This window comes from Mauremys reevesii, linkage group 19 (assembly GCF_016161935.1).
Source record: "Mauremys reevesii isolate NIE-2019 linkage group 19, ASM1616193v1, whole genome shotgun sequence".
In the NCBI taxonomy this organism is placed as follows: domain Eukaryota; kingdom Metazoa; phylum Chordata; order Testudines; family Geoemydidae; genus Mauremys; species Mauremys reevesii.
In genome coordinates this window covers 13,127,437-13,152,350 of record NC_052641.1, presented here as the reverse complement: position 1 = coordinate 13,152,350, position 24,914 = coordinate 13,127,437, and the positions used below count along the sequence as shown (strand labels likewise).

The window sequence follows — 24,914 nt, the reverse complement described above, 5'->3', positions numbered from 1 at the left end:
ATGGGGGGGTGAGGATTCTCAGCACCTCACCGGATCAGGCCTTAGTGACTGGCACTCGGTTGGGCTAGGGTGGGGCACCCCGGCCTGCTGGAGCCATGGGCAGCTGGAGACACACCGATGAAGATTGGTCCTTTACTGGCATTGCCTAGGAGTGATGTGAAACACATGGACAGTTCTGGAAGCGACTGAGTCCATTTTAGCTGCGTAACACAGGGGATCTCAACCTTTTTTGTCCTGAGGCTCCCCCCCCCCCCCCACAACATGCAATAAAAACGTCACGGCCCACCCGTGCCACAACCGCTTTTCTGCATACAAAGGCCAGGGCCAGCGTTAGCGGGTAGCAAGCAGGGCAGTTGCCTGGGGCCCCATGCCAGAGGGGCCCCCACAAAGCTACACTGCTCAGGCTTCGGCTTTCTGCCCTGGGCCCCAGCGAGCCTAATTCTGGCCCTGCTTGGCGGCCCCCCCTGAAACCTGCTTGCAGCCCCCCCAAGGGGCCCTGGACCCGTTTGAGAACCACTGGCTTAACGGACGTAATGGACATTGGTACTGGGTACCTGCCCAGCCTAGCCTGTCATTACCAGAAATTGCTATTGATACTAATCCTAGGACTGGAGGGGACCTCGAGAGGTCAGCTAGTCCACTCCCCTGCACTCAAGGCAGGACTAAGTATTTTTTAGACCATCCCTGACAGGTATTTGTCCAACCGGCTCTTAAAAATTCCCAATGACGGAGATTCTACAACCTCCCTAGGCAATTTATTCCGGTGCTTAACCACCCTGACAGTTAGGAAGTTTTTCCTAATGTCCAACCTAAACCTCCCTTGCTACAATTTAAGCCCATTGCTTCTTGTCCTAGCCTCAGAGGTTGAGGAGAACAATTTTTCTCAATCCGCCTTGTAACAACCTTTTAGTTACTTGAAAACTGTTATCAGGTCCCCTCTGTCGTCTCTTCTCCAGCCTAAACAAACCCAGTTTTTTCAATCTTCCCTCAAAGCTCATGTTTTCTAGACCTTTAGTCATTTTTGTTGCTCTTCTCTGGACTCTCCCCAATTTGTCCACATCTTTCCTGAAATGTGGTGCCCAGAACTGGACACAATACTCCAGTTAAGGCTAATCAGCGCGGAGCAGAGCGGGAGAATTCCTTCTCCTGTCTTGCTTACAACTCTCCTACTAATACAGCCCAAAATTATGTTCGCTTTTTTTCCAACAGTGTTACACTGTTGACTCATATTTAGCTTGTGGTCCACTATGACCCCCCAGAAACCTTTCTGCAGTGCTCCTTCCTAGGCAGCCATTTCCCATTTTGTATGTGTGCAACTGATTGTTCCTTCCTAAACGGAGCACTTTGCCTTTGTTCTTATTGAATTTCATCCTATTTACTTCAGACCATTTTTCCTGTTTGTCCAGATCATTTTGAATTTTAATCCTATCGTCCAAAGCACTTGTGACCCCCTCCCAGCTTGGTATTATCCACAAACTTTATAAGTGTACTCTGTATGCCATTACAGCAGCTCCTCACTTAACGTTGTAGTTCTGTTCCTGGAAAATGCAACTTTAAGCTAAACGATGTTAAGCGAATCCAATTTCCCCATAAGAATTAATGTAAATTAAAACCTAATTTCTTAGGTTCCAGGGAAATTTTTTTCACCAGACAAAAGACTATATATATATATATATATACATACACATACACACAGTATAAGTTTTAAACAAACAATTTAATACTGTACACAGCATTGATGATTGTGAAGCTTGGTTGAGGTGGTGAAGTCAGAGGGTGGAAGAGGGTGGGATATGTCCACCCCCGCTCTATGGAGATGGGGTAAGCGGGGGGCAGAGCAGGGGGGAGGGGACACTCTGACATTAGCACACACACACACACACACACCCGCACAGCAAGCAGGAGGCACCTAGGAGCAGCTCCAAGGCACAGGGCAGGAGCAGCACATGGCAGTGGAGGGAGGGACAGCTGAACTGCAGCAATTGCTAGCCTGCTGGGCGGCTGCTGCACAGGGAACTTAGGGGAGCAGGGAGCTGATGGGGGGGCTGCCGGTCCACCCTGGTTCTAAGCCCCCACAAGCTCGCTCCAACTTCCTGCAAGCAGTGGACAAAGCAGGTGGCTGCCAAACAACGTTATAAGGGAGCATTGCGCAACTTTGAAGGAGCATGTTCTGTAATTGATCAGCAACGAAACAACTTTAACAGGGAGGACATTAAGTGAGGAGTTACTATAGCTAAATGGATACTCCATGGATACTAATGGATACTCCATGGCAATTCTGACTGGCATTAAGGCTTTGTCTTCTTTTCTTAAGGGCCTCACACCTTCCTCAGGACATCAGCCCTTGGCTTTCCTTACACACCTTTGTTAATTAACAGGCCAGTTTGGATCCATATCTTTAACACAAGGCAAAAAAGGCACCTTCTTACTCAGCCAATTTGCTCCCAGCATGGAGAGACTCATATCTGCGTATTCTAGTGACAAAGAGACACTACAGCCATGCAGATCCATACAGCGCTGAGAGAGGGAGCTGGAGGCTATTCCTGGCTCATGCATCGGCAAGAGAATGGTGACCAAGGTGCAGTCAGACTGCAGGGTTGGCAGGCAGATAAAAACAACGGCTTTTTTGCTTAAAAACTGAGTGCATCTTATAGAGAAATGAAGTGAGAGTCGGCTCCTGCGAGTGAGTGTTTGGGGTTTGCAGGCAGGGTCCTTTGGGAGGCAGCTTTCCAGGGCAATAGACATGTACGCACATTTATGCCCAGGGGCGGCTCTAGACATTTCGCCGCCCCAAGCACGGCGTCATGCCACGGGGGGCGCTCTGCCACTCGTCGGTCCCGTGGCTTCGGTGGACCTCCCGCAGGCGTGCCTGCTGAGGGTCCGCTGGTCCCGTGGCTCCACTGGCACGCCTGCGGGAGGTCCACCGAAGCCGCGGGACCAGCAGACCCTCCGCAGGCATGCCACCGAAGGCACCCTGCCTGCCGCCCTCCCGGGGACCGGCAGAGCGCCCCCCCGCGGCATGCTGCCCCAAGCACGCGCTTGGCGTGCTGGGGCCTGGAGCCGCCCCTGTTTATGCCACTATATAAATAAAAATTGCCATGGTCCTTAGCTGTCTAAAGCTGCTCAGCTGGGGTCACTTGCCATGAATGACAGCTCATGTAGGTCTCATCCCAGGAAGGCAATGTGATTAGTTCATGCTACTTGCCCAAATGTCACTTCCGTTAGCAAAGCCAGAGCAGACAGCCAAGGGCTGTTTAGCAGGTAGCATTTCCCACCCAGTCCCTCATTTTGACCAAATCTGATTTTTCCACAGTTACTAGGAGCCTAAAGCCGCACCCCTTGGGTTGGGGTTGGGGAAGTGGCAAGGTGCAAACCCATGAACCATCTAACAGCAGGGCTGCTGAAATGGAGAATCTGAACTGGCATGTCGCGCAAGCCGCCTTGACTACATCCTGCTACCTGAGTGGCCCGCAGCAGGATTATTAAGACTTAGCCTGATTTTCAAAAGTGCCGTGCACCCACGGCTGACAGTGTCTGATATTAGAGTTATTGGTGAGCAGCTGTTCTGAAAATCAGGCCAACATGCATTAGAAAAGGGGGCTGGAATTAAGTGAAATACCTGCTGGAAGGCCAGTGGCTAAGAGCCTGAGTCCACTCCCACTGAAGACACTGGCCAAACATGCATTCAGTGGGGGCAGAAATGGGTTCTAACAGTCCCATGCTGTGAAATACACCAGGACTTTCCTTGATGCCTGAAGGTGACAAAGTCTCAGTGAAATACACCTGAAATCTCTGCCCAAACGAGGACGGCAGATTAATACCTTGGTGAGTCTGTACAGCGGGAATCTCTGCACTGGCAGGGAGGGGGGCAATATCTCTGAGCAACAGACCAGGAATCAGTGTGCTGGGGGTGGGGCAGACGGTAACACCAAGCCGTTCACATGGATAAGAACGTAGACGTTAGCCCCATGTGGGACTATCACTGACCTTATTCCTGGCTAGAATTCCACTCTCCAGTTTGGTGTGGCAGTCCCCCAAATACCTTTTCAGCACAAAGTGAGTTTGGTTTTGTTCAGCTCTGCAACGAGGGTCTTGCAATGTGATATCCGTGATGTAGTCATTTAAATCCTAAGAGAAAGATACCAGTGTATCCATCACCTGTTACAGGCGGCATCCCAGATTCTGCCCCCCCCCGGCACCCCCTGCTTGTGAAAAACATGTGGTTGGGCCCTCTGTTGCTTCTCTCCCACCTCCATAGGGGCAGAGTAAGGCAGAACCCTCTGACCCCCAGCATCCAAATGTTGGAGACAGGAAGAAACCCAAAGCCCAATTCTGGAAGGTGCTGAGCCCCTTCACCCAGGTCCCAGTTCTGTTCCCACAGTTCTGTCCGGAGCGTGTGATTTCTCAAGCCCGTGCTCTTCAGCTTAGCCACTCACCTTTAAGTTCATCTTCGGCACAACTATCTCAATGGAGTCGTCTGTGCACTTCCACGGTGGGAGCAGACTGAAAAATGTTTGAACAATGTTGACGGTCTTGAGGTGTTGTGCAGCTGTTGGTGGTGGAGTCTTCACTTCTGGTTCTATAGAAATCAACATCAGGACAGCATTGGGCAGGGGCTGGACTGGCTCATTTCCTTCGGCAGCGGAGGGAGGCTATTGGTATCTTAACTCACTGGGATGACGTCTTTGCAAACTCAAGAGTAACCCTCACAATGCAGGTGGTGACAGAACCCAGAGGGGCTGATCTAGTGCTGGGGAAAGGGCCAGCCTGAGCTCTGGAGAGTGAAGTTATCTTGATGCTCAGAACAGGTACGGCACAGGCAGTAGCAGGGCCAACTTCCCATACGCTGCCCCGCCAATGGGCCTTAGCTGGAGAGAGCCATCTCTTGAGGGCGGGGGGGCTCAGTGCCCATGGCCCAGCCAATCCCGGGCACTTCTGTTGAGGCTGCCAATAAGGGGAACAATTCGTGCGACTTCTGATGTGGACACTTGCTCACTGGGATCTGGGCTGAGGCCACCAAGCAGCCACCAGACGACAACATCTCTTAGCGACTGCTGACCTGGATCTGAGCCAGTGACCACGGGGGTGGGAGGCTCGGCAGCCCATTCCCAACCTCCTGAGCCACCTGGCAATTTTGCCCGTGGGGCCTTTAGGGAATGTCTACACTGCGATTTAAACACCCCTGGCTGGCCCATGTCAGATGACTTGGGCTCGCACTACAGGGCTGTTTAGTTGAGGCATAGACCCCGCAATGGGTCCCAGAGCCTGGGCTCCAGCCTGAGCTCGAATGTCTATGCCCCCATTAAGCAGCTCTGCAGCCCAAGTCCCGTGAGCCTGAGTCAGCTGACCCAGGCCAGCCACCGGCGTTTAATTGCAGTGTAGACCTGCCCTCAGAGCCTGGCTGACAACTGAGTCGAGTGGCTGGGCAGAGACTCACCACATCTGTGCAGCTCAAGGGTCACGTGGGTAGCAGATGGGATGTCCGTATATGAAGCTATGTCATCAAATCCTCTCTGGTGGGCCAAGCCGATCAGGCCCTGCTCGCTGTCAGGGAGGACTCTCTCATCCAATAGCTCAGAGAGGAATGTGGTGATCCGGTATTTCCCAGACGCCTGTGGAGGGAGAAGAGGGAGGAGAGAGGAGTAGGAGGGAGGGAGATACAGAAGACAGGAATTGATGTGCTGGAGGGTGGTGGTGGCTGCTAGCAAGCTTGTCTGTGACCCACGAGCAATCACAGACCTGGCGGAAGCTGAGGGGGGTCATTTTTCAGTCAGGTTCAATGACGGCACAACCGGGTGCCTCCTCTGCAGCCTTTCTAGCCCTTGCCAGCCTAAGGACAAAGCCTGCAGGAGCCCAGGTGTTCCGCGTGGTGACGTGGCACAGCCGCCCGGCGTGTCATGAAGCCCCTTTGGCAAAACTAAAGCTTGGCTTTGGGAGAACAGGGCCCCAGCTGTGTGAGAGTCACCAGGACAAGCCAGTCTGTTCTGATGCCGGGATCCCGGCAGGACCCAGGCAAGCTGCAGTAGGCCAGGCTGGTACTTGGAAAGAGGCAGCTGTGGAGCACTGGGGATTCAATAGGTGGCACTAATGGTTAAAATAGATCAAAGCAGGAGGGGGCGCTCTCACCGCACCAGCCAGAGATGGGGCGCTGTAGGGGAGCGCTGCTTGCCCAACCCAGGGAGACGAGGGGAAGCTGGGTTCCCTCCCCCTCCTTTTTACTTTAACCTCTGTGCTGCTGGCAGGTACCACCTTTCGTCTGAGTGCCGACCAGAGGTCCTGGCCCCTGGTAGCCTTTCAACATCCCAGGATGCTTGTCACAGAGTAGGGTTGGTGAGCCCGTTGCCCTGGCCAGATTTTCACTCAGTTACATTCTGCTTCCCTAAACTCCTCCTGCTGTTTCAGCTGGACACAGAACGCTTCACTCCCCATCCCGGCTTGCTCTGCAGCATGGCTGTGTGCTTTGAAACAACTGCTGTGTTCCACCCCAGAGGTGGCTGCTTTTCAGGTGGGGTGGCCCTCCCGCCCCGTGAACATTTTGAACTGAAAGGCATCACGGAACTATGAGCTCTCGATCAGCATTTCTCTCCTGCCTTACCATGATGCTCACGGTGCGTTGCGTATCAATGTTCCAGGTCACGTTGGCTTGGCTTTGGAGGAGCAGCAGTATTTCCAGATCCTGCAGCGGCTTTGCTTCAGGGCAGACCACGGTCACCTTCACCTCCACGGGCTGAGAGCTACAGCGCAAACCCCAGAATAAACCGATGGGCTCATGAACCAACATGGCCTCCCCCGATGGTTAGTCCACAGCTGGGCCCCCTGGACAAAGACTCCGACAGCAGGCCTCTTCTGCTAACAAGCCCTCCGCCAACTTCAGGGCCTCTTTTGCCAACAACAAAATATGCCACGTGCTCCTCTCGCTCTGTCCCTCACACACACACAGAGGAATCACTGGAGACTGGCTAGCGTGGGTGGTTTTCAAGACCCTCCACACCTTTCCCAGCCCTACAGAGCTCCCACCCCACTGGCCTCAGAGTTTCCCTAGCCAAGCCCCCACTTAACTAGGGGCTGTCCCCCTCCATCAAAGAGGGAGATACCCCACACCGCTCTACACTCTGGCCTGGGCCCTGACAAGGTGCCATCCCCTTCCAGAACACACCCCGCCCCAGCACTCTTACCGCTGCTGGGCGCTTGCCAACAGGCAAAGCAAACCACAACCCTCCTCCAAATCACCCCTATCCATCCTCCTCCTTCCACTGATCCCCGACACCCGCAGCTCCGTCCCCAGAGCTCACAGACCTGAATCCCTCCTCGAGCCTCGCCGCCCACCCTCTGACCAGCACAACTTCTCCCTGCGCCGAGCCTTGAGACAGGCCCTCAGCCCCATTGCTGGGACCCAGCCAGCGTGTGTGTGTTGGGGGGAGGGGCTCCCTAAGCGAAGTCCCACTGCAGACACCGCCTGGCAGCACAGTGAGCTTAGCTAACCCGCAGTGCGGCTCTCGGCCCAACGACTGGGGCTGCCTCTGTACGAGGCGCCCCCTTTCCACCCCTCCCTCGGCTAGGGAAGAACCTGCCGCCAGCCTCAGGCGTACTCTGCTGGGGAGGCCCGGCGCGGAGAAGGCTCCGACCCCCCCTTCAAGAGAGGTCAGGGTTGAATGCACATCAATTACCTGGTCTCCGCTGGGCCTTGCTGCACGCGCAAGATGTGAGCCTCCTTCCCCTTCTTCGCACCGGGGCGGGTGCAGCCTTTAACCTCTGGGACTAAGAACTCGGCCTGTAGGTACCGCCGGGCATTGAAGCCAGGCTGCACGATGCAGTTCTCTGGGCTGCTGGCATCTGGGCGAGAGAAGAAACATCATCCATATGCTCCAGCATGGGGAGCTCTGCTGAGCTGCAGTGACCTCCCTCCCCTACCTCGCAGGGGCCTGGTCTCCAGGCCAGGGTGTGGGACGGACCTTGGACTTCTGACTCGGGCTCCCATGCCCCTCACTGCTACGCTGCAAGATACTGAGCCCTGGTAGACATGGACACAGCTCCTGCTGCGCCGTGGCCCACCGCTCCCTGCGTTCCACGAGCGTCAGTGCGGCTGGGTTTAGACACACACGGCACTGAGATTCTCAGCGGTACCATTTGGTATTGAGGAGTCTTGTCTATAGCATCCTCTTCTTCCTTTATCCACTCAGCTGGTGCTTGACTAGCTCCCAGCCAGCTCCTGCCGGCAGCGCTCAGCACGCACCGCTGCTTGCGAGGGAGCACCCGCTGCTGAGCTGCCAGCTGGCAGGGACAGGACACTGCTGGGAGGAAGCCCACTGCACTAACAAAAAACAAACCTGCCATGTCCTTATTAAGCCTTCAATGAAAGTCGAAGCCTGAGTCGAGAAACGTGGCTTTTCACGGTAAAAACGGCTCATTTCTTTTAACAGCCTAACTCCCCAGCGACGGCCCGCCAAGGAGGCAGGGAGCCGTGTGCTGCCCTGAAACACGCCCCCTGCTTTGATCGTGTGAACCAGCGCGACAGATGGGTACGGGGGAGCCTTCAAGGGGTGAGAGCCCATCACCGCACTGTGGATGCCAGCTCCCAACCCCGAGCCCTTCCAGGACCCACCTTCGCCCACTCGGAAGTGGATGTGGTGGGGATTTTCCAGCTCGGTGAAGGAAGTGATGTTATCATAGTGGTCTTTCATCCATTGTACAAGCTGCTCACCACTGATCTGCTCAAAGGTGGAGACCACGCTGTCCGTGACTGCGTAGACCTGGTTATTCTGAAAAAAACCAAGCCAGCAATAGAATGGACACGACCGCTCTGTCTGGTGACTGGGCTCCCTGCTGGGACACCACCAGAGCCCCACATCCCACCAAATATCAGGCTAGCGCCAAACGCCCCATTGGGTCCAGGGGACCAGGAAACGTGCTGCTCTTTGGAACTCAGGCCCAAGGGTGACCAAGCAACCAGACCCCGAGACCCCACAACGTCCCTGGCTGCGTTGGCAAATGGCGGCACACATGTAGGCAAGGCCCTGCCCTGGCTGCCCGGCCGGCTCGGCCCAGCGCTCCCGGGGATGATTAGAGCCCTGCGAGGGGGTTTCTCCTCAGACACCCAGTCCCAGCGGGTACCACAGAGGCAGCCTGGCTGCGCTTGGGTTCTGGCAGCCCCACAGGAAGGCTGAATCACCTGGCATGGCGCTGGGATTTTCCAGGAACATTCAGCGGAGCCGGCAGCCAGCCTGTCTGAACCCCTGGGTCACCTTTGCTGGGTGAGCGCATGCCAGGGAAGGGGGCCAGGAAGCGGGAGCCAGAGCTGGGCTGGCCCGTCACTTCCCCCAGGGCAGCGCGTGGGGGGTCAGTGGAGGGGCCGCTGGCAGGAGTGGTGCCAGGGTCGATCTGATAGCTCTTTGCACCCTGCCCCTGCCTCCGCCATTGTCAGCCCGGGTTATTATTAGACACAAATAGGAAGGAGCTGTAGTTTGCTAACAAAGCTCCCAGCCCCAGCCAAGCTCACTGGAGCCAAATCCCATCCCTGACCTTCCTCCAAACAGGCAGAGGAAACAGGAGCTTTTTCAAGTTCTGTGCGTCACTCGCTGCTCAGACTGGCCCTCCGCTCAGATCCAGGGCCAGAGGGGAAAGCCAGCCAGGGCCGCGTACAGTGCCTGAGCCGCAGGGAGGGGCCAGCCGCAGCGGGAATCGGGCGGGGGGGGGGCGGGACCTGAGCGAGGGAGCGGGCACGCTGCGGGAGGCAGGGGGCTACAGGCCAGCTGGGGGAGGGGTGCACTGCGGGAGACAGGGGGATACAGGCCAGCTGGGGGGCAGACTGCGAGTGGCCCAGCCTGCCGCAGGTGTCTGGGGTTTTGAAACCATTTGCAGCCAGAGGATCTCCCCGGCTCCCTGTCAGGTTCTCTCTCCTGCACCCAGAGGCTGAGCGCAGTGCTGGCCCCTCCATGCAGAAGCACAGGCCAGAAGGGCTGGCTAGCGCCTCCCATCCCATTGCTCCTCTCCGCTGCACACGGACCCCTCACAAGGGCGGCTCTTCGCAGGCTTTGCTAACCTGTTGCCAGCACATCTCCTGACTCAGCCAGAGGACGACAAAGAGACGTGGTACAGAGCCCGGGATGCACCCACCGGGAGACCCAGGAGGACAGAGGGCCAGGGACCTCCCAAGCAGCAGGCCAAGCTCTGGTTTAGGCTGGCGGGAGGATGAACCCAGCTGTTCCCTTCATCCCCAGCAATTCCTCACGCAGCCCTTTGAAGTTCCACACACCCCACGGCTTCTGCGCAGCTGCCTGGCGCCCTGTGGCTGTGCTGGCCTGGCTCCCAGGAGGAGGCAGGGGCCCAAAGGCCCCGCAGGGGGCTCCCTAACAGGAGGGCAGCCGCAGAAAGGGGATGAACGCAGCTGGATGGGGGGGGCCGGCAGCCAGGGCTTCCCGCGGCGCGAGACGCGGGGAAGCCCCCCCAGGGAGCAGCAGGGAGGCATGGGCTGCATTGACCTGGAGCTCGGCCCCACTAACCACAAACCAGGAGATGATTGGAGCCTTAGCAAAGCATCCACATGCCCTGTGCCGCGAGCACCAGGCCAGGGCTGTTGCTACGAGCTCCCGCGAGCGCCCTCCTGGCCCGTGAGCCGATGCTGCATTGCCAACATTTCCACAAGGGGTCCCCCTTGGCTGTGCAGAAGCCTGTGTCCTGCCGGGGAGCCATGTGCTGCACTGGGAAGCACTGCGGGCTGGGGAAGCTAAGCATGTATCGTCACTTTAAATCACCATTGCAGCGGGACGAAACCCGGCTCGGCAAACCAGCTTCCAGTAAGCGGTGCTGGGCATATGGAGCTGAGTCCTAGAGGAAGGGGGCCCAAGCCTGCCGCTGGCTGCACAGGGCTCAGGAGCTGGCTGTATGGGGCTCAGGGGCCCCCCTTCCCCCTTGCTGGGTGCATGGGGTGTTGGTCTCCCTCTCAGTGGGAATATGGAGGTCAGGGGCCCCTCTTTCCCTCCCCTGTGGGGTGTATCGGGCTCAGATCCTCTCCTCTGCAGGACAGGAGGAAAAATCGGGCCTTTATTAACCATAAAATCCTCCCTGCATTGTGAAGCCACCTCTGGTGCCAAGTACAAACCGGGTCGTGACAGCTGGTTAACAGCCTGGACACGCCCCTCCCTGCCCGCGGCACCCCCCATGCCCCCGCTGCCTGACTGCCAGCGCTGACCTGCTCGAGTCCGTTCGTCACCTCCTGCCCTAGCTCTGCGTTCCTTCCAGTCCCTGGCCCCTGCCCCACCGGCTCCCCCACGAGGGGGGCAGGACTTGGCTTCTCAGCTGGGGATGTTCCCTCAGTCACTTGGAGGCAGTGCACATGTTTCCGATGGGGGGTCACATGCCATCTCTGCTGTTTGTTAGCAATACTAATGGGTCCTGGGGGCTTGGTTTGGAATTTGGAGGATTTCTTCCAGCTGGGGCAGCAGCCAGCAGCGAACTGGCCAAGAACTCCCCCCTTCCATGGGGCCCATTGCTCAGCCCAGCCAGAGGAGCTGAGCTGCTCTCTCCAGATGCCGCCAGCTGTTTGCGTCCCAGTCTCACAAGAAAACACCCAGACAGACAAAGGCAAACAACAGGACACAGGAGCCAGAAAGACTGAACGAGAGACCGAGACAGAGACAAGTCGGAGACGTTTCCTTCTCCCCTTCTTTCACGCCCTCCTCCTCGCCCGCCTATCCAGGGCACACGTCTGTGTTGTTTTAATAACATGTCCCTTCCTATAAGGGCCTTATTGCCCCAGCTGTCGTCTCTCCCTGGGCAAGGGGAGTTGGTGTGGAGTTAGTCAGGGACCGGCGCAGCCTGCCAAATTCCCAAGGGAAGCAAAGCCAGATATTTCGGGGGGGGGGGGGGGGGTTAGGAAGTCAAGGCACCAGCACGTGTTAGTGACAACGTTCATGCTATTGACTGTTACCATGGAGTGTGGTAGTATGGTCTAGTGAGTAGATCCAGAACTCCTGGATTCTATTCAGAGCTGGCTCTTCAGATTGTCCAATCAGCAGCTCTGTCTAGCTATGGTGCTTATATGTCCTTCATCATCATTTTACCCAAGTGCCTCAATCTCTAGTTTAGCCTCACAGCACCCCTAGGAAGCAGGCCAGGGCTATTCGCCCCAGTTTACACATAGGGAACTGAGGCATTGAGAAACTAAGTGACTTGCCCAAGGTCACAGGGGAAGTCAGTGGCAGAGTTGGGACCTGACGTCAGGTCTGCTGAGGCCCAGGCTACCCTCTAACCACTGGGCCACCTGTCCAAATGTCTGTCCCTACCTGGCCACAGTCATGCACACAAACAGATCCTGAGGATTTTGATGTCCTGGCCAGCTGGCAGAACCAGCCCCACTTCTACTCCTGCCTCTGCCATGGACATGCCCAAGGATCACGGAACAGCTCTGTGCCACAGCTTCCCTACATGTAAAATGGGGGCCTGCTAATCCTGCCCTGCCTCCCAGTGGCCATGTGCCCCTTTATTCATGCATGTTCGTAAAGCATGTTAATGCCACCAGGTGCCCGAGAAGGCAGAGTGTCATTAGAAGAGAGGCGAGCAGGTGGCAGGGCAGAAGATGTGGCCACTCTGGGGACGGGCCGGCGCCAAAACCCCAGATATACATTTCCCCAGCTCTCACGTGGGGTGGAGGAAATCAGCACCGTACCTAATGATTGTCTCCCCTCCAACCTGCCTCTAGTCAGAACATGAAGGAGAAGAAGGTTGGATCTTTCTCGCTTTGAATGCACTGTCCTTCACCTGGCTCGCTGAATAGGTGACAGTCAGGTCTGCTTCTCTTCTTGAGTGGGGCAACCTTCTCACCCCTGTAGGGAGCCCACGGGGTCCCCATTTTTCATAGATTTACATCCCTGTCCCTGGAGGCCCTGTATTGTGGCTGCCATCCTTTCAGCCAAGGAGGACTGGAGAGGCAGCATATTCTAGGGTGTAGGACACTGAACTGGGAATAAGGAGACCTGAGTCTTATTCCCAGCTCTGACACTGAGCTGCTGGGTAACCTTGGGCAAGTCACTTCCCCTCTCACCTTCTATATTCAGACTGCCAGCTCTTCAGGGCAAGGAGTGTCACTCAGCCTACGTACAGTGCCTAGCACAATGGGGCCCTGAGCTCAGCTGGGGCCTCGAGGCGCTGCAGTGATAACTGAAAACAATGATGAAGGTGGACAATGCTGCTCTTTAATCACAGAGGGCCGGACCTTAGAGATGTGAGGGGCTCCGCCTCCTCCACCATGATCTGCACTTCCGCCGGCTCCCTTCTGACCGGGGACAAGACCTAAGAAGGGGGCTCCCACCCAGTGGTACCCCAAGGCTGTCCCGTTTGCTAGTATGAGGTGGAGTTCCAGCTGCTCAAGCAAATTCTTGGTGAGTGAAATTCTCCAGGCGCACTCGGAACCCAGAGCCTGATGTGTTTTTTGTGGGGAAAGTCAGAACTCAGTCTGACTGGCCCTCACGAGCTGAGTGCAGAAGCCATGATGGTTCCATCCTCTGATATTCTGCTCAGATGTTCCATGTGTGGCTCAGCCAGCAATGGCTGGATCCGATTTTAGTCAGACAGTCTCAAAAAACTCACCGTGCGGCAAGACTGAGCTGGAGAACATTTTCCCCAAAGGAACTGGTTTGAGAAAGTTCTGAACAAGCCAACGGGAGCCGGGACACGTCTGTGTTCCTTGTGACAATCACGTATGTTTAGGAGTTCCGCTCTTTCCAGGGAACAATACTCACCGAGACAAAGGTCAGGTGAGGATCTGCCGAATGAACCGTCACCATACAGTACTTGTCACAGATGATCACAAACAGCACCTTTCGCTCAGGTGGGGTGGTCCTCCCCGCTGAGGACACATTCAGCTGGAACGGCCACATCTGCAGGAGATAATGGGGATAATGTCACTCGTGCTTACTTGGGACAGTGCCCCCTCCGCAGTGAGGTGCAGAGATGGCAGGCTGAGCCTGACTTGATGGTAGGGGGTGAGGAGGAAACCTCACATCCGCATTTCATGGGCCAAGACTCTGTGAGAACATGGGCCAGCCACACAGGGTGGCCAAGGGCTTTTCAGCCTAGGCTGCTTGTGCTGCAGATTAAACTAAAGCCAAACACAGCAAGAAACAAATCGAAAGTCTCCATGAGAGCGAGCGACTCGCTTGGTACCATTCTGCCTGTGGGTTGGGCACCTCACGCCAACTGCCCCTGGACCCAGGCAGGGAGACTCTGCTACATGGACAGGGAGGGAAGGGACCAGCTCCGTCCTCTGGGGTCAATGGGGGAGGGAAGGAGACCCTGACTATGCTCAGCTGATGCGTGTATGACCCAGTCCCTATGCCTCTATGTTCTATCTTGAACTGGATCCTGCTGAGGACTGGTGAGGACAATCACACCTGGTCTATACCCGCCCTCCTTCCCCCTCACCCCCCCAGAGCAGACACACTGTTACATGCAATGCCCCCACACTCTCCAGCCACCCTGCTGTGCGAAGAGCCCAATCTCCTTCGAGTATTAGTGTCAGGAGAACCCCGTCAGGACTTGGAGCTCCCGTTCATGTCAGAAGCAACTGAGGAGATGACCCAACCCCAGCATGGCTGGTTAAGAACAGGACCGAGGTGGAAAGACCCACACAAACCCCACGGCCTCTCTCTTTGGGCCACCACAGCTAGAAGGTGGCTGAGAGGCGGCCAGGGATTGGAGCAAAGGGGTCCTGGGGGGATGAGAGCCTACTTGATTTAGGGTCAGCACAGGGAAGCTCAGGCCCCAGCTTCTCAAGTCCCAGGGGCCAGGAGTCAAGTCCGTGTCTGGTGCCAGGGGGGAAGCGTGAGTTTGACTGGTGAGCCACGAGAGCAAGGTCACCTCGCTGCTCCTCCGGGAGGCGGGGGCTGGAATGTGCCTCCCCGATGGTTTGGGTTAGTTTCAGCGGACGCGCTGGTTGTTGTCAACAGCACACAGATGCGCAGCGGCCCGGGGAAACTACCACCCCACCCTGGCTGGTGCATCCTGTGCGAGCTCAGACAATGCGGCTGCACCTGCCGCCGCGGGGGCTCCCCTGGCCCAGGCCCTGCCCAGGCTGGCGTGGTGGTTACAGCCATGCGGTGCGGCACAGAAGCTGCTCCGTGCCGGCTGAAAACAGGAGCCTGCCGGGGAGTCTCATGGGTTGTGTGCAGCCCCTCCCTGCAATTTAACTGGAAACCCCCTATCCATCACCCCCTAACTCTCTCCACAAACGCCCTCCCACTGCTGTGCCGTTGCCTCAGCTCCCCCTACGTCCAGCCTGGTGCACTGCAGCCAGGAGAGCCCTTCCACCGGCTTGGCTGGGGGTCCCAAGTTTGTCTCAACCAGTCCCAGGGAGGTCCACACTTTGCCCAACCAAGAGCCACCCCAGCAGCTTGCCAAGACCCACAGCCAGTAGAAATGGAGCAGAGCAGACTGCAGCCCTTCCCCCACCCCCGCCACCTGCAATCCAGCCCCCTACTAATTCCAGCCTTTCAGTGTGGCCCCATCAGGTCTTCGTGTCCCCCCCGATAACTTTACTGTGGCCCCCTCAGGGGGCCGTGCCCCAGAGTTTGGGAACCTCTGCGCTCTAGGTACATTGGTTCAGTAAATCATGCGACTGGTTCTGCATTACTACATTGGCTCATGTTACAAACACTGTATCACTGGACAGTAAGTGAATAATCAAACTGGCTTTGCATAATGAGACTATTTGTAATATGTTGAAAGACGGGATACAAGGCGCCCTGCACTGATTTAGTACGGGACAGGCAAGTTTCTATTTCAATACGGGACGTCCCTTGTAATATGGGATTGTTGGCAACTCTATTCCCGCACATGCACACGCCCAGATGATCTTATCAGGAGCTACTGGAAATTAACTGCCAAAAAGTCTACCACCAGCCTCGTAAGAATAACTTACTCCTATTACAAGTCCAGTCCCGATGCGACGGCACGAGGCGTCCTGTAAATATGACTGTGTGGGTGGCCACGGGACCCCAGCCGGTCGGTTCCCCTTGGCCCTGTGACGGGGAGGGCCTTGGTTCTATTTTTACCACCTGTTTTTTTCCAGGGGCCATTGTTTCTCTCCTCCAGAGTGGCGGGAGGTTTTATTTTACCCCAGTGCTGCCTTTTTCACTGGGATCTGCTTATAGAAACCGGCTTCCAGTAATTCTTCTATACGTGGAGCCTAGCCTCTCTCCCTCGGCCCCCTCCTCTCAGGCGGGGCTTGGTGCCAGCTCCCTTGAATGCCATGGTTGTGATATCAATGGCTGGCTCCCCCCATCTCCTCTTTACATAAACAGTGGGGGGGGGGAGGAGGGGGCAAGTCCATGCTATTTATTTACATGATACAACACACTGCCCCACAACCAGGTCTCCCGCCATCTCCTCCCCCTCCCCCCCACCGCCGTCCCTGCCTTCACAGCCAGGCGATGGAAGCTGGGCTGGATCCTCCAAGCGGAGAGAGCAGACACTGGCTGCGACCACCCAAACACAGGGCTTGAGGCCCAGCTGTCGCTGTCCCTGATTCACGGCATCTCCTGTGGGGAGGAGCCCAGTGTGGCTCCAGAGTCAAACTACTTCCCTTGGGGCAGCACACGGGCCAGCTGTTGGTTCAGGCCCCTCTCTTGGACTAGAAGGAGGGTCCAGTGGTTACGCGCTAGCCTGAGACTTGGGAGAAGGGCTTCAAATCCCTGCTTGGCAAGTCACTTAGCCTGTGCCTCCATTCCCCGACTGCAACCCAGCCCTGCCTCCCACGGGGTTGGGAGGATAAATACATCGAAGCCGGCGAGATGCTCAGACAGTGCAGTGCTGGGGCCAGATGAATCCCTGAGACAGATCCTTAGATAGCCTAGAAGGCAGCTTAGCGGCTTGGCAAGAAGGGAAACATTTCATGGGTGGGTGAGGTTCTGTGGCCTGCAACGTGCAGGAGATCTGCCTAGATGATCACGATGGTCCTGTCTGGCCTTAAAGTCTATGAGTCCATCAGACTTGAATCCCTGTGACCCAAAGCACCATCCCAGTGATCAATGCAGATACCACATGACACTGCTGTACTGCCTGGCCCCTGGAGATCCCCCTACAATGCATCACTCACACAGGCCAGCAAGAGTTGTGTTACCTACACACAGGCTAAGAGGGTCAGTGTCTCAGCTAGTATAAATCAGCATCACTCTATTGAAGATTAAGCTACCCTGATTTAAATGATTTGAGGACCTAATCTGGAGTCTGAAGTGCAGTCAGTGATTGCTTTCATGACTGCACTGCTGAAGCCAGATAGGGTGACCAGATGTCCTGATTTTATAGGGACAGTCCCGATATTTGGGACTTTTTCTTATATAGGCTCCTATTATCCCCCACCCCCCGTCCTGATTTTGCACACTTGCTGTCTGGTCATCCTAAAGCCAGGGCTTAAAGACACCCTGAATGGTGACATTAGGCAGCCCAGGCTGCGTGTGATCATTTGGGATCTTAGCCTGTAGAGCTGACGCTTGCTTACGTGTATATAAAAATGTGTTGAAAATGTACGTAGGCCCCAAAATCTGTTTCCTAAGACTAGACATGACAATAGCCAAGCGAGGCCTGAGTAGCCAAGTGAGACAATCCCGAGGCAAGTCACAGATAAATTCGGGCATAACCCAGGTCGTGTTGTTTGGGTCCTCACTGGTTTTTACAAGTGTTTCAAATACAATGTTAATGTTTTGGGCACTGTTCTCTATACTGACGTTTATGGGTATGGCATTTACACAGCTGTCAATTCAAATGCTGCTTAATGTTAAATAGCCAATAAGGAAGGAGAAAATATTTAATTATGGTAGTGGAACTACAGACAAGGTAAAAGGGCGATTTTATGTTAATTAATGATGGGGTGTTGTTATAACTGATTATACAAAGGGTAACAGGCTAATTTTAGCTTAGGCACATCCATCCACCATCACGGTACTGTTAGAGAAATGATTATACCCAGTCTCCTCATTTAGGGACTGCTCACCACTAAATGCGGCTTGCCTCTTAGCGTGTGAGTGTCAGTGCAGTGTATGGTTATGGTGCCAGGCCTGATTGTTAAATAGCTATTTGATATTAAATAACTTTTAAAATTCTATCACTCGTGTTATTCACAGTCCGCCACAAAATTAAATGATCTGTGACAGCCCTAGAGGCTCAAAACTTAATAATTCAGTTTGGTTTTAGTCCTGACTGTTAAATGACTAATTCGGGACACATAAACCTAAGGTCACAGGATCCAGGTGAACCACAGGGGCTGCCTGCGTCCAGGAGCCTGTGACCGAAAGCATCACTGTATTCACACCTTACACACTAGTGTAACAATCTTTGTACAAAATATGCCTCGTGAGGTATCATCTAAAAACGAATACGTTGCTGGTCAACAATATCCTGGTGAAATGTATATAGCACCATTATATGTACAGTTCTGAATTCCCCTGTTATAAGCACATGTTCAGAGCCAGACAGCCCTGCCGAGGCAACAGTTGTTACGCTGGTCTATCCTAAACAAAGAAATGTGCGTTTATCTCACGTTACATATAAATAGCAAACACGGTCCTCAATTCAGCAGGGGGAGGAGAGGGTAGGAACCAGAATAATTTCTATTTCAGCAAACACAAGTGGGGGAAAAAAGAGGATGGAGCCTCCTTCTCCGCCAGACCCTATGTTGCCTTCCTCACTGCGTGATAAACTTTCCTTGGAGGGGTCACCTTCAGAGGAATCCATTGCAAAGATTCACTGGGCTACCCAAGAAAGGGGCAGAGAACCTCGACTTCTCTCTTTCACCCAAGAAGACAAAGGTACCAGCACCTTTGGGCCTTGGAGAGAGATCCTGACTGTGGATAGGGTCAGTCACCAGGTTGCTGAAAGCCTGGTGTGAGAACGGCCATCTTGAACAAAGTCTGGAACCAAAACTTGCTTGATTCAGTTTTAGACTTTTAGGTGTGTTTTTGCTGGTAACCGTCTCTAATTTTATCTCTTATACTTGAATGCACTTAAAATCCTATAGTCTTTTTTAAATAACCATGTTTTATTTTTAATCTAAACCCATCCAGTGCTGTGTTTAAACTGAACTATCCGATAACTCCAGTGAAAGCAACTTGAATCTTGACTCCTTAAAGGGGCAGCAACCATAACATCTCTCTGAACTGCCCAGGAGAGGGCTGGACATTGCAGAACAGATGTTTTGGGGAAAATCCGGGACTGGGAGTATGTTGGGGTCACCCCGCAAGTAGTAACCAAGGCTGGGGGAAGCCAGAGGGTGGCTGAGGGGCTGCAGACTGGCTGCTGGGGTCAGAGAGCTGAACCAGTCCTGTCTGGCACACAGACACTTCAGGGTGTGACCTGCAAGCTGGGACGCTGGCTGTGAGCCGCCCGAGTTGGGAGCTACAACAGCAAAGCCTTGTGAGGCACCCAAGGTTACAGGGCAGGCGATGAGACAACCCCTCACTGGGCTGGACTGCACCCCAGAATGTGACAGAGCCTCCATACAGAATTCCCTATAGATTCAGTACAGCTGGGTTCAGTCTTTTCTCTACTAGGGGGGACAGGCCCGAAGGGCTGCTCAGCGAATTGTTTCACTATAGGCTGCCCACAGGTGAAGAATGACATAAAAATACAACCACCTTGGCTGGCACATTATGTTCACACCAGCTTCCCCACTGCACTGTTTGATTCTCCTCAGTGCCCAAAGCCCAAACGGCCTCTGCACCGCAAAATAACAACTGAAATCAGTGGCCAGATCCTCAGCTGGTGTTGATTAACATGGCTCCATTGCCTTGAGCAGAGGATCTGGCTCAGCATTCACAAATGGGTGATGCGACCTTTCGAAAGCAGAGAGAAGCCCAGCAGCCTTCCTCTGGCTGGACACAATAAAGACTGTAAATATCACACCCAGTCCTTGGACACAGAGTTAAAGAGGAAACAGAAAAGTCTTGCGCCCTACCCTTCCGTTGGCACTTTGCATTTGGTTGCACATAGCTGTTAAGCTGGGATGCTTTTTGTTCTCTGCACGCTGCACTTTGGAATGTTCAGGCTCTGTCGGAATGCGGAGACAGCAGCTCCGTTGTTATTGTTACTGTTTATTATTTGTATTGCTGTAGCGCCGAGCAGTCCGAGTCATGGCCCAGGACCCCACTGCGCTAGGTGCTGTATAAGTACAGATTAGAACAGTTGTATGAAGGAAGGATCTGAAAGGCGAAGTTGCTTATGGCAACTCCAAATATCTTTTAAACATTCAGGGATCTTGTCCTATAGATCCTGGGAGATTTCACTATCACCACAATTCTGGAAACTCTTTCATTTCGTACAAACAACAGACTGTCCCTTCCAGCCTCCCCCCGAAAAAGCAGAACTAGGTAATCATCAGCAGAGCCAGTGGGGAAATTACGAAGGCTGATTCCACAGAGTTTGCAGTTTTCTATCAAATCTAAATGTTCATTTGAAATGACCCTGTGGCTGGATTGATTCTAGGGACCTCCTGCTCCAAAGCACAAACAGATATCACTTGAGCTAATGGACTGATTCCGTTGGCTGGGGGAAGTAGCAGGCAGATAGCCACTGAGGATCAGCTAGGGGGAAGATGAAACACGTATTGTCAGTGTGCCACATGCTTAAAAAATACCCCACACAGGCAGAAATATCCGTTTTGTCATGAATAGCCAGTAGAGCATGAACTGACAGCCTGTCATCCTGTCACCCTAGCTTTGGAAAAGGGTGGTCTCCTCACAAATGGTCTATAGTGAAAAAAGTTACAGCTGCTCTCTGTGAGCGAGGGAGCATTGTCCAATGGCTGGAGCAAGTGAGGGGCTGTACTTTGCAAGCATCTAAAAAGACAAGGTTCTTGTCTCAGGGAGCTTACAGTCTGACTCACATGGACATGATCACGGAGAGCAGCTTGGGTGAAAGCACTGCAGTGCAGTGGGAAATTTTAAGCCAAAATTCAAATGTTTCACACAGATCCATTTCTCTTTCTCTCATTGGCACTATGCTCCTTATACTCCAGTCTCTCTTGGGGAACATTACTGGCATCAGTAAAAACTAGGCTTCCACAGCATGATAGTGACTTGCTATAAAATCCTCCCAATATTGTAGGATCAACAACTGCCATTTCACTTAGTAATATCCAATCAAAGCGCCTTATTGCATGGACGCGATACACACACAACCCCAGAACCACAGTAGTGAAACGGCTGAAGATGAGCAACAAATATTATGATTTAGCGCTCACAGGAAGAGTTATCTTTTATCATCAGGCACTGAATATTCTGCAGAGTACTCAGGGCCCAGCACCCCTCTCTCTCTCACTGGTTTTACCCCCAGTGTATCTCCTTGGACTTCAGTAGCTGTAGTGGCGTACCCGAGCCCACTTATCCACTGACACTTTAAAAACCCTTGCACCCCAATCTGGGTCTATGCCGGTTATGTGATATGTATGTATCTTTTCATCCTTGCAAACGATATCTGTAAGCCCCCATAACCCAAGCCTGACTTCAGATGTACAGTACCTTCCCTCTCAACCTGTGTATATTTCATTTCAAACATTCACTTTAATAACATTTTTAAATCAGTTCTAAATAGCACTGGAAAGAGGCCACTTACTAGATTTAGCTCGCTAAATTTAGGATGCCACATTTGAAATTGCTGGCTTTTATTAGTGGATTTAAAGCAAGGATGGGAAATATATGTTGTGTCATATATAGAACTCACTCAAAAAATCATGGGCCTAAATTTTCAAATGTGACTTGTGCTTTAAATACTCAACTAACAAAATCTTCCAGGGACCTGATTTTCAGAGGGCCTGGGCTCAGCACTTCTGAAAATTAGCCCCCTTGAAGGTGTCTTGAATTGGGGACCCAAAAGCGGAATCATCCAAAATGACAAAGCACTTTTGAAAATTGAGGACCATGATTTCTAAATTTAGAACAGAATGATTCTAGTTCCATTTGGTTTTGCCAAAACTCAGAATCAGAGCTGCTGCGTGTTGTTTGTTTTGTAAATGTTGTTCCCTTGAAAGTCCAGAGCAGGAATTAATTTCAGACAAGAATGTTTATAGTTTATGTAGCCCAGGCCTCCAGGTAGCTAGAAAATCATCTTTTCAAAAATTAAATCCCCCTTGGAAAAAAAAAACAGTGGCTTCAATTAAATGGGAGAAATACTTCAAGACATTCAGAACAATTTAGTGGAAACTCAGAACAATTAAAAAAAGTTCTAGAGTCCAAATGAAACCTCAACACCCATTGATTCTCTCTTCCATCATTTACAGGGAAACAGTCAAGGTTGACAATCTAAAATATGTCCAGATCTGTTGTGTTTTCTATTACAGCCATGCACGTAAGTGCGTCCAGAGCTCACATACACAACACTTCCCTCTCCTTTTCTCACTGCTGTATACTTTGCTCTGTGCTCCTGTGCTGGAAGTAAAGTGAAATTCACAAGATTCATGCCCTTTGACGTGCTTGTGAATTTCACGTCAGTTGCCTGCATACACTACAAAAACAGAGGACAAGATCAGTGGGAACATACCCGTGGATTTGCAGTTATGGAGTGATACACGCTCAGCATTTCAGACTCAAAACCACTATCAGAATTTGCACCAGTTGGTCGCCTCTAGCTGGCTGTCCCAGCAGAGACGACAAGGACAGCCTGGGACATGAACTCCCTTTTGCTCCTAGAGGGTGCCCTGCCAGCTGAGGGCTGAGACATATTAGCAGAGCAGCTTGCAACGCTGCTGCTGAACCAGTTAGCAGGATAAATACAGAACTTCAGCTATCAGGACTGTCCCTCTGCCACCTTTCATCAACACCAAATTCACCTGCAGACAAGGGGTGTTGATCCCGGTTTATTAGATTTGACTGATTTTGGTGAATGACTTTTAACAGAGCTCTGGTTTTACATAAGGACACAGGAGGAGCCGTCCAGCCTGGTAACCTGTCCTTGCCTGCAACCAGCGCAAGATGCTTTAAGCCCTGTCCAGTGACCTTTTAGAGACACAGTTGCCTGAGCTGGTTACAAGCGCAGACTGTGTCCGCACCACAGCTTTCTGCCATCGCAAGCGTGTTTTCACGGCGACACCTAAGAATCAGCCCTCTGCACTGCGTTTGTATCAGTGCAGGCATCAGCAGCGGGAGCACGCCGGGGACGTGCACACAAAGCAGCATGAGCACCGTGCACAGCAAGGCACTCCAAGAGATCCCCCCGCACAGAGAGCCAGGAGGACAGCGGCTCAGTCAAACAAGTTACAAAGGCCTGGCCGGGGGGGGCCCATCTGAACTGCAGAAAAACCCAGTGTGCCAGACTGCTTAGAGGGATAGAATCACAGGCCAACCTAGACCTCTGGCGGGGGCTAACCACTGTTACTAACCCAGTATTACCCACTGGCGCACGTAGACACACAGGGTCAGAGCCCACCGACCTCGGCAGCCCCCTTCCGGCTGGCACCGGCCAGCCAGAGCAGCCTTAGCCATGCTGGCCAGCGTGGCCCCAGCCCCGTTCGTGCCAGCTGGATCGGCCCCAGCCACATCGGCCAGATCTGCCCCAGCCCCAGCCGCACCAGACGGCCAGAGCAGCCCCAGCTCCTCTCCCGTTAATCGGTTAACTGATTATTTTGTTTAAACAGTTAACTTTTAAAACGATATTTACATCCCCACCCCGCACCAGTCATTCTGAGTTCTGCTCCCCCTACCTAGCAGGGAACCAAGCCAGCCCGGTTGCACAGAGAATGACTTCCCAGCCTACTGGTCACTATACATAAAGGATCCTTTCCCAAACAGCCATACCAGACCTTTGTGCTGGGGCAGATTTTCCCCAGGTCCAGGGGCCGTTAACATAGGCCAGGGGTAGGCAACCTATGGCACACATGCCGAAGGCGGCACGCGAGCTGATTTTCAGTGGCAGTCCCACTGCCCGGGTCCTGGCCACCAGTCTGGGGGGGCTCTGCATTTTAATCTAATTTTAAATGAAGCTCCTTAAACATTTTAAAAACCTTATTTACTTTACATACAACACTAGTTTAGTTATATATTATAGACTTATAGAAAGAGACCGTCTAAAAATGTTTTACCAGCATGCGAAACCTTAAATGAGAGTGAATAAATGAAGACTCGGCACACCACTTCTGAAAGGTTGCTGGCCCCTGATGTAGGCATAGTTTGACCAGTTAACCAGTCTATATTTGGTGGTGGTGGAGCAGCTTGTGGGGGCGGCTCCAGTCAGGCCAACGGGGCTGCATGCGGGGGTGGAGGGTGGGGGGGATTCTGTGCCTGCATAGGGGCACTATTTCAGATTTGGGGGGTGAGCAACTTTAACCATGATTCGAGGGCCTCCCTAGGCAACTGAAATCTCCTGATGTTTTTCACAGACTTATCACATTGACGGTTCATAGTCATCCTGCGATCAACCAATACACCAGCTCTTTCTCGTCCACGGTCACTTCCAACTGGTAAGTCCCTAGCTCACAGCAAAAATTCTTGTTGTTAGTCTCTAAATGCATGACCTCGCACTTTGCACTATTAAATATTATCCCATTTCTAGTACTCCAGTTTACAAGGTCATCCAGCTCTCGTATGGCATTCCAGTCCTCCTCGGTATTGGCAAGACCTCCCAGCTTTGTGTCATCTGAAAATTTGATTAGCACACTCCCACTTTTTGTGCCAAAGTCAGTAATAAAAATGTTAAACAAGGTTGGGCCCAAGACTGATCCCTGAGAAACTCCACTAGTAACCTCCCTCCAGCCTGACAGTTCACCTTTCAGTATGACTCGTTGTCCAGTTCCTCATCCATCTTTCAGTTCTCATATTAATCCCCGTCTGCTCCAATTTAGCTAATAATTTCTCATGTGGGACTGTATCAAATGCCTTACGGACATCCAGGTAGATTAGATCTACTGCATTTCCCTTGTTTAAAAAATCAGTTACCAT

General features: G+C 53.2%; 1 protein-coding gene across 2 annotated transcripts in view; it reads right to left on the bottom strand.

Annotated features, from left to right (window-relative positions):
* Positions 1–24,914, bottom strand: part of ENG (endoglin) — a 56,461-nt gene that overhangs the window by 12,664 nt on the left and 18,883 nt on the right. Inside the window, exons 1-8 of one of the 2 annotated variants that reach the window (XM_039506445.1) lie at positions 19,943–19,999; positions 13,737–13,874; positions 8,603–8,759; positions 7,668–7,833; positions 6,596–6,734; positions 5,438–5,612; positions 4,437–4,579; positions 3,988–4,128 (exon numbers count right to left, since the gene is read on the bottom strand). In XM_039506445.1, the coding sequence (XP_039362379.1) occupies positions 3,988–4,128; positions 4,437–4,579; positions 5,438–5,612; positions 6,596–6,734; positions 7,668–7,833; positions 8,603–8,759; positions 13,737–13,874; positions 19,943–19,975 (1,092 nt within the window). In that variant the 5' untranslated portion in view covers positions 19,976–19,999. Of the gene's footprint in view, positions 1–3,987; positions 4,129–4,436; positions 4,580–5,437; positions 5,613–6,595; positions 6,735–7,667; positions 7,834–8,602; positions 8,760–13,736; positions 13,875–19,942; positions 20,000–24,914 lie in introns of those variants that run through there. The other variant, XM_039506444.1, reaches the window with a different exon arrangement.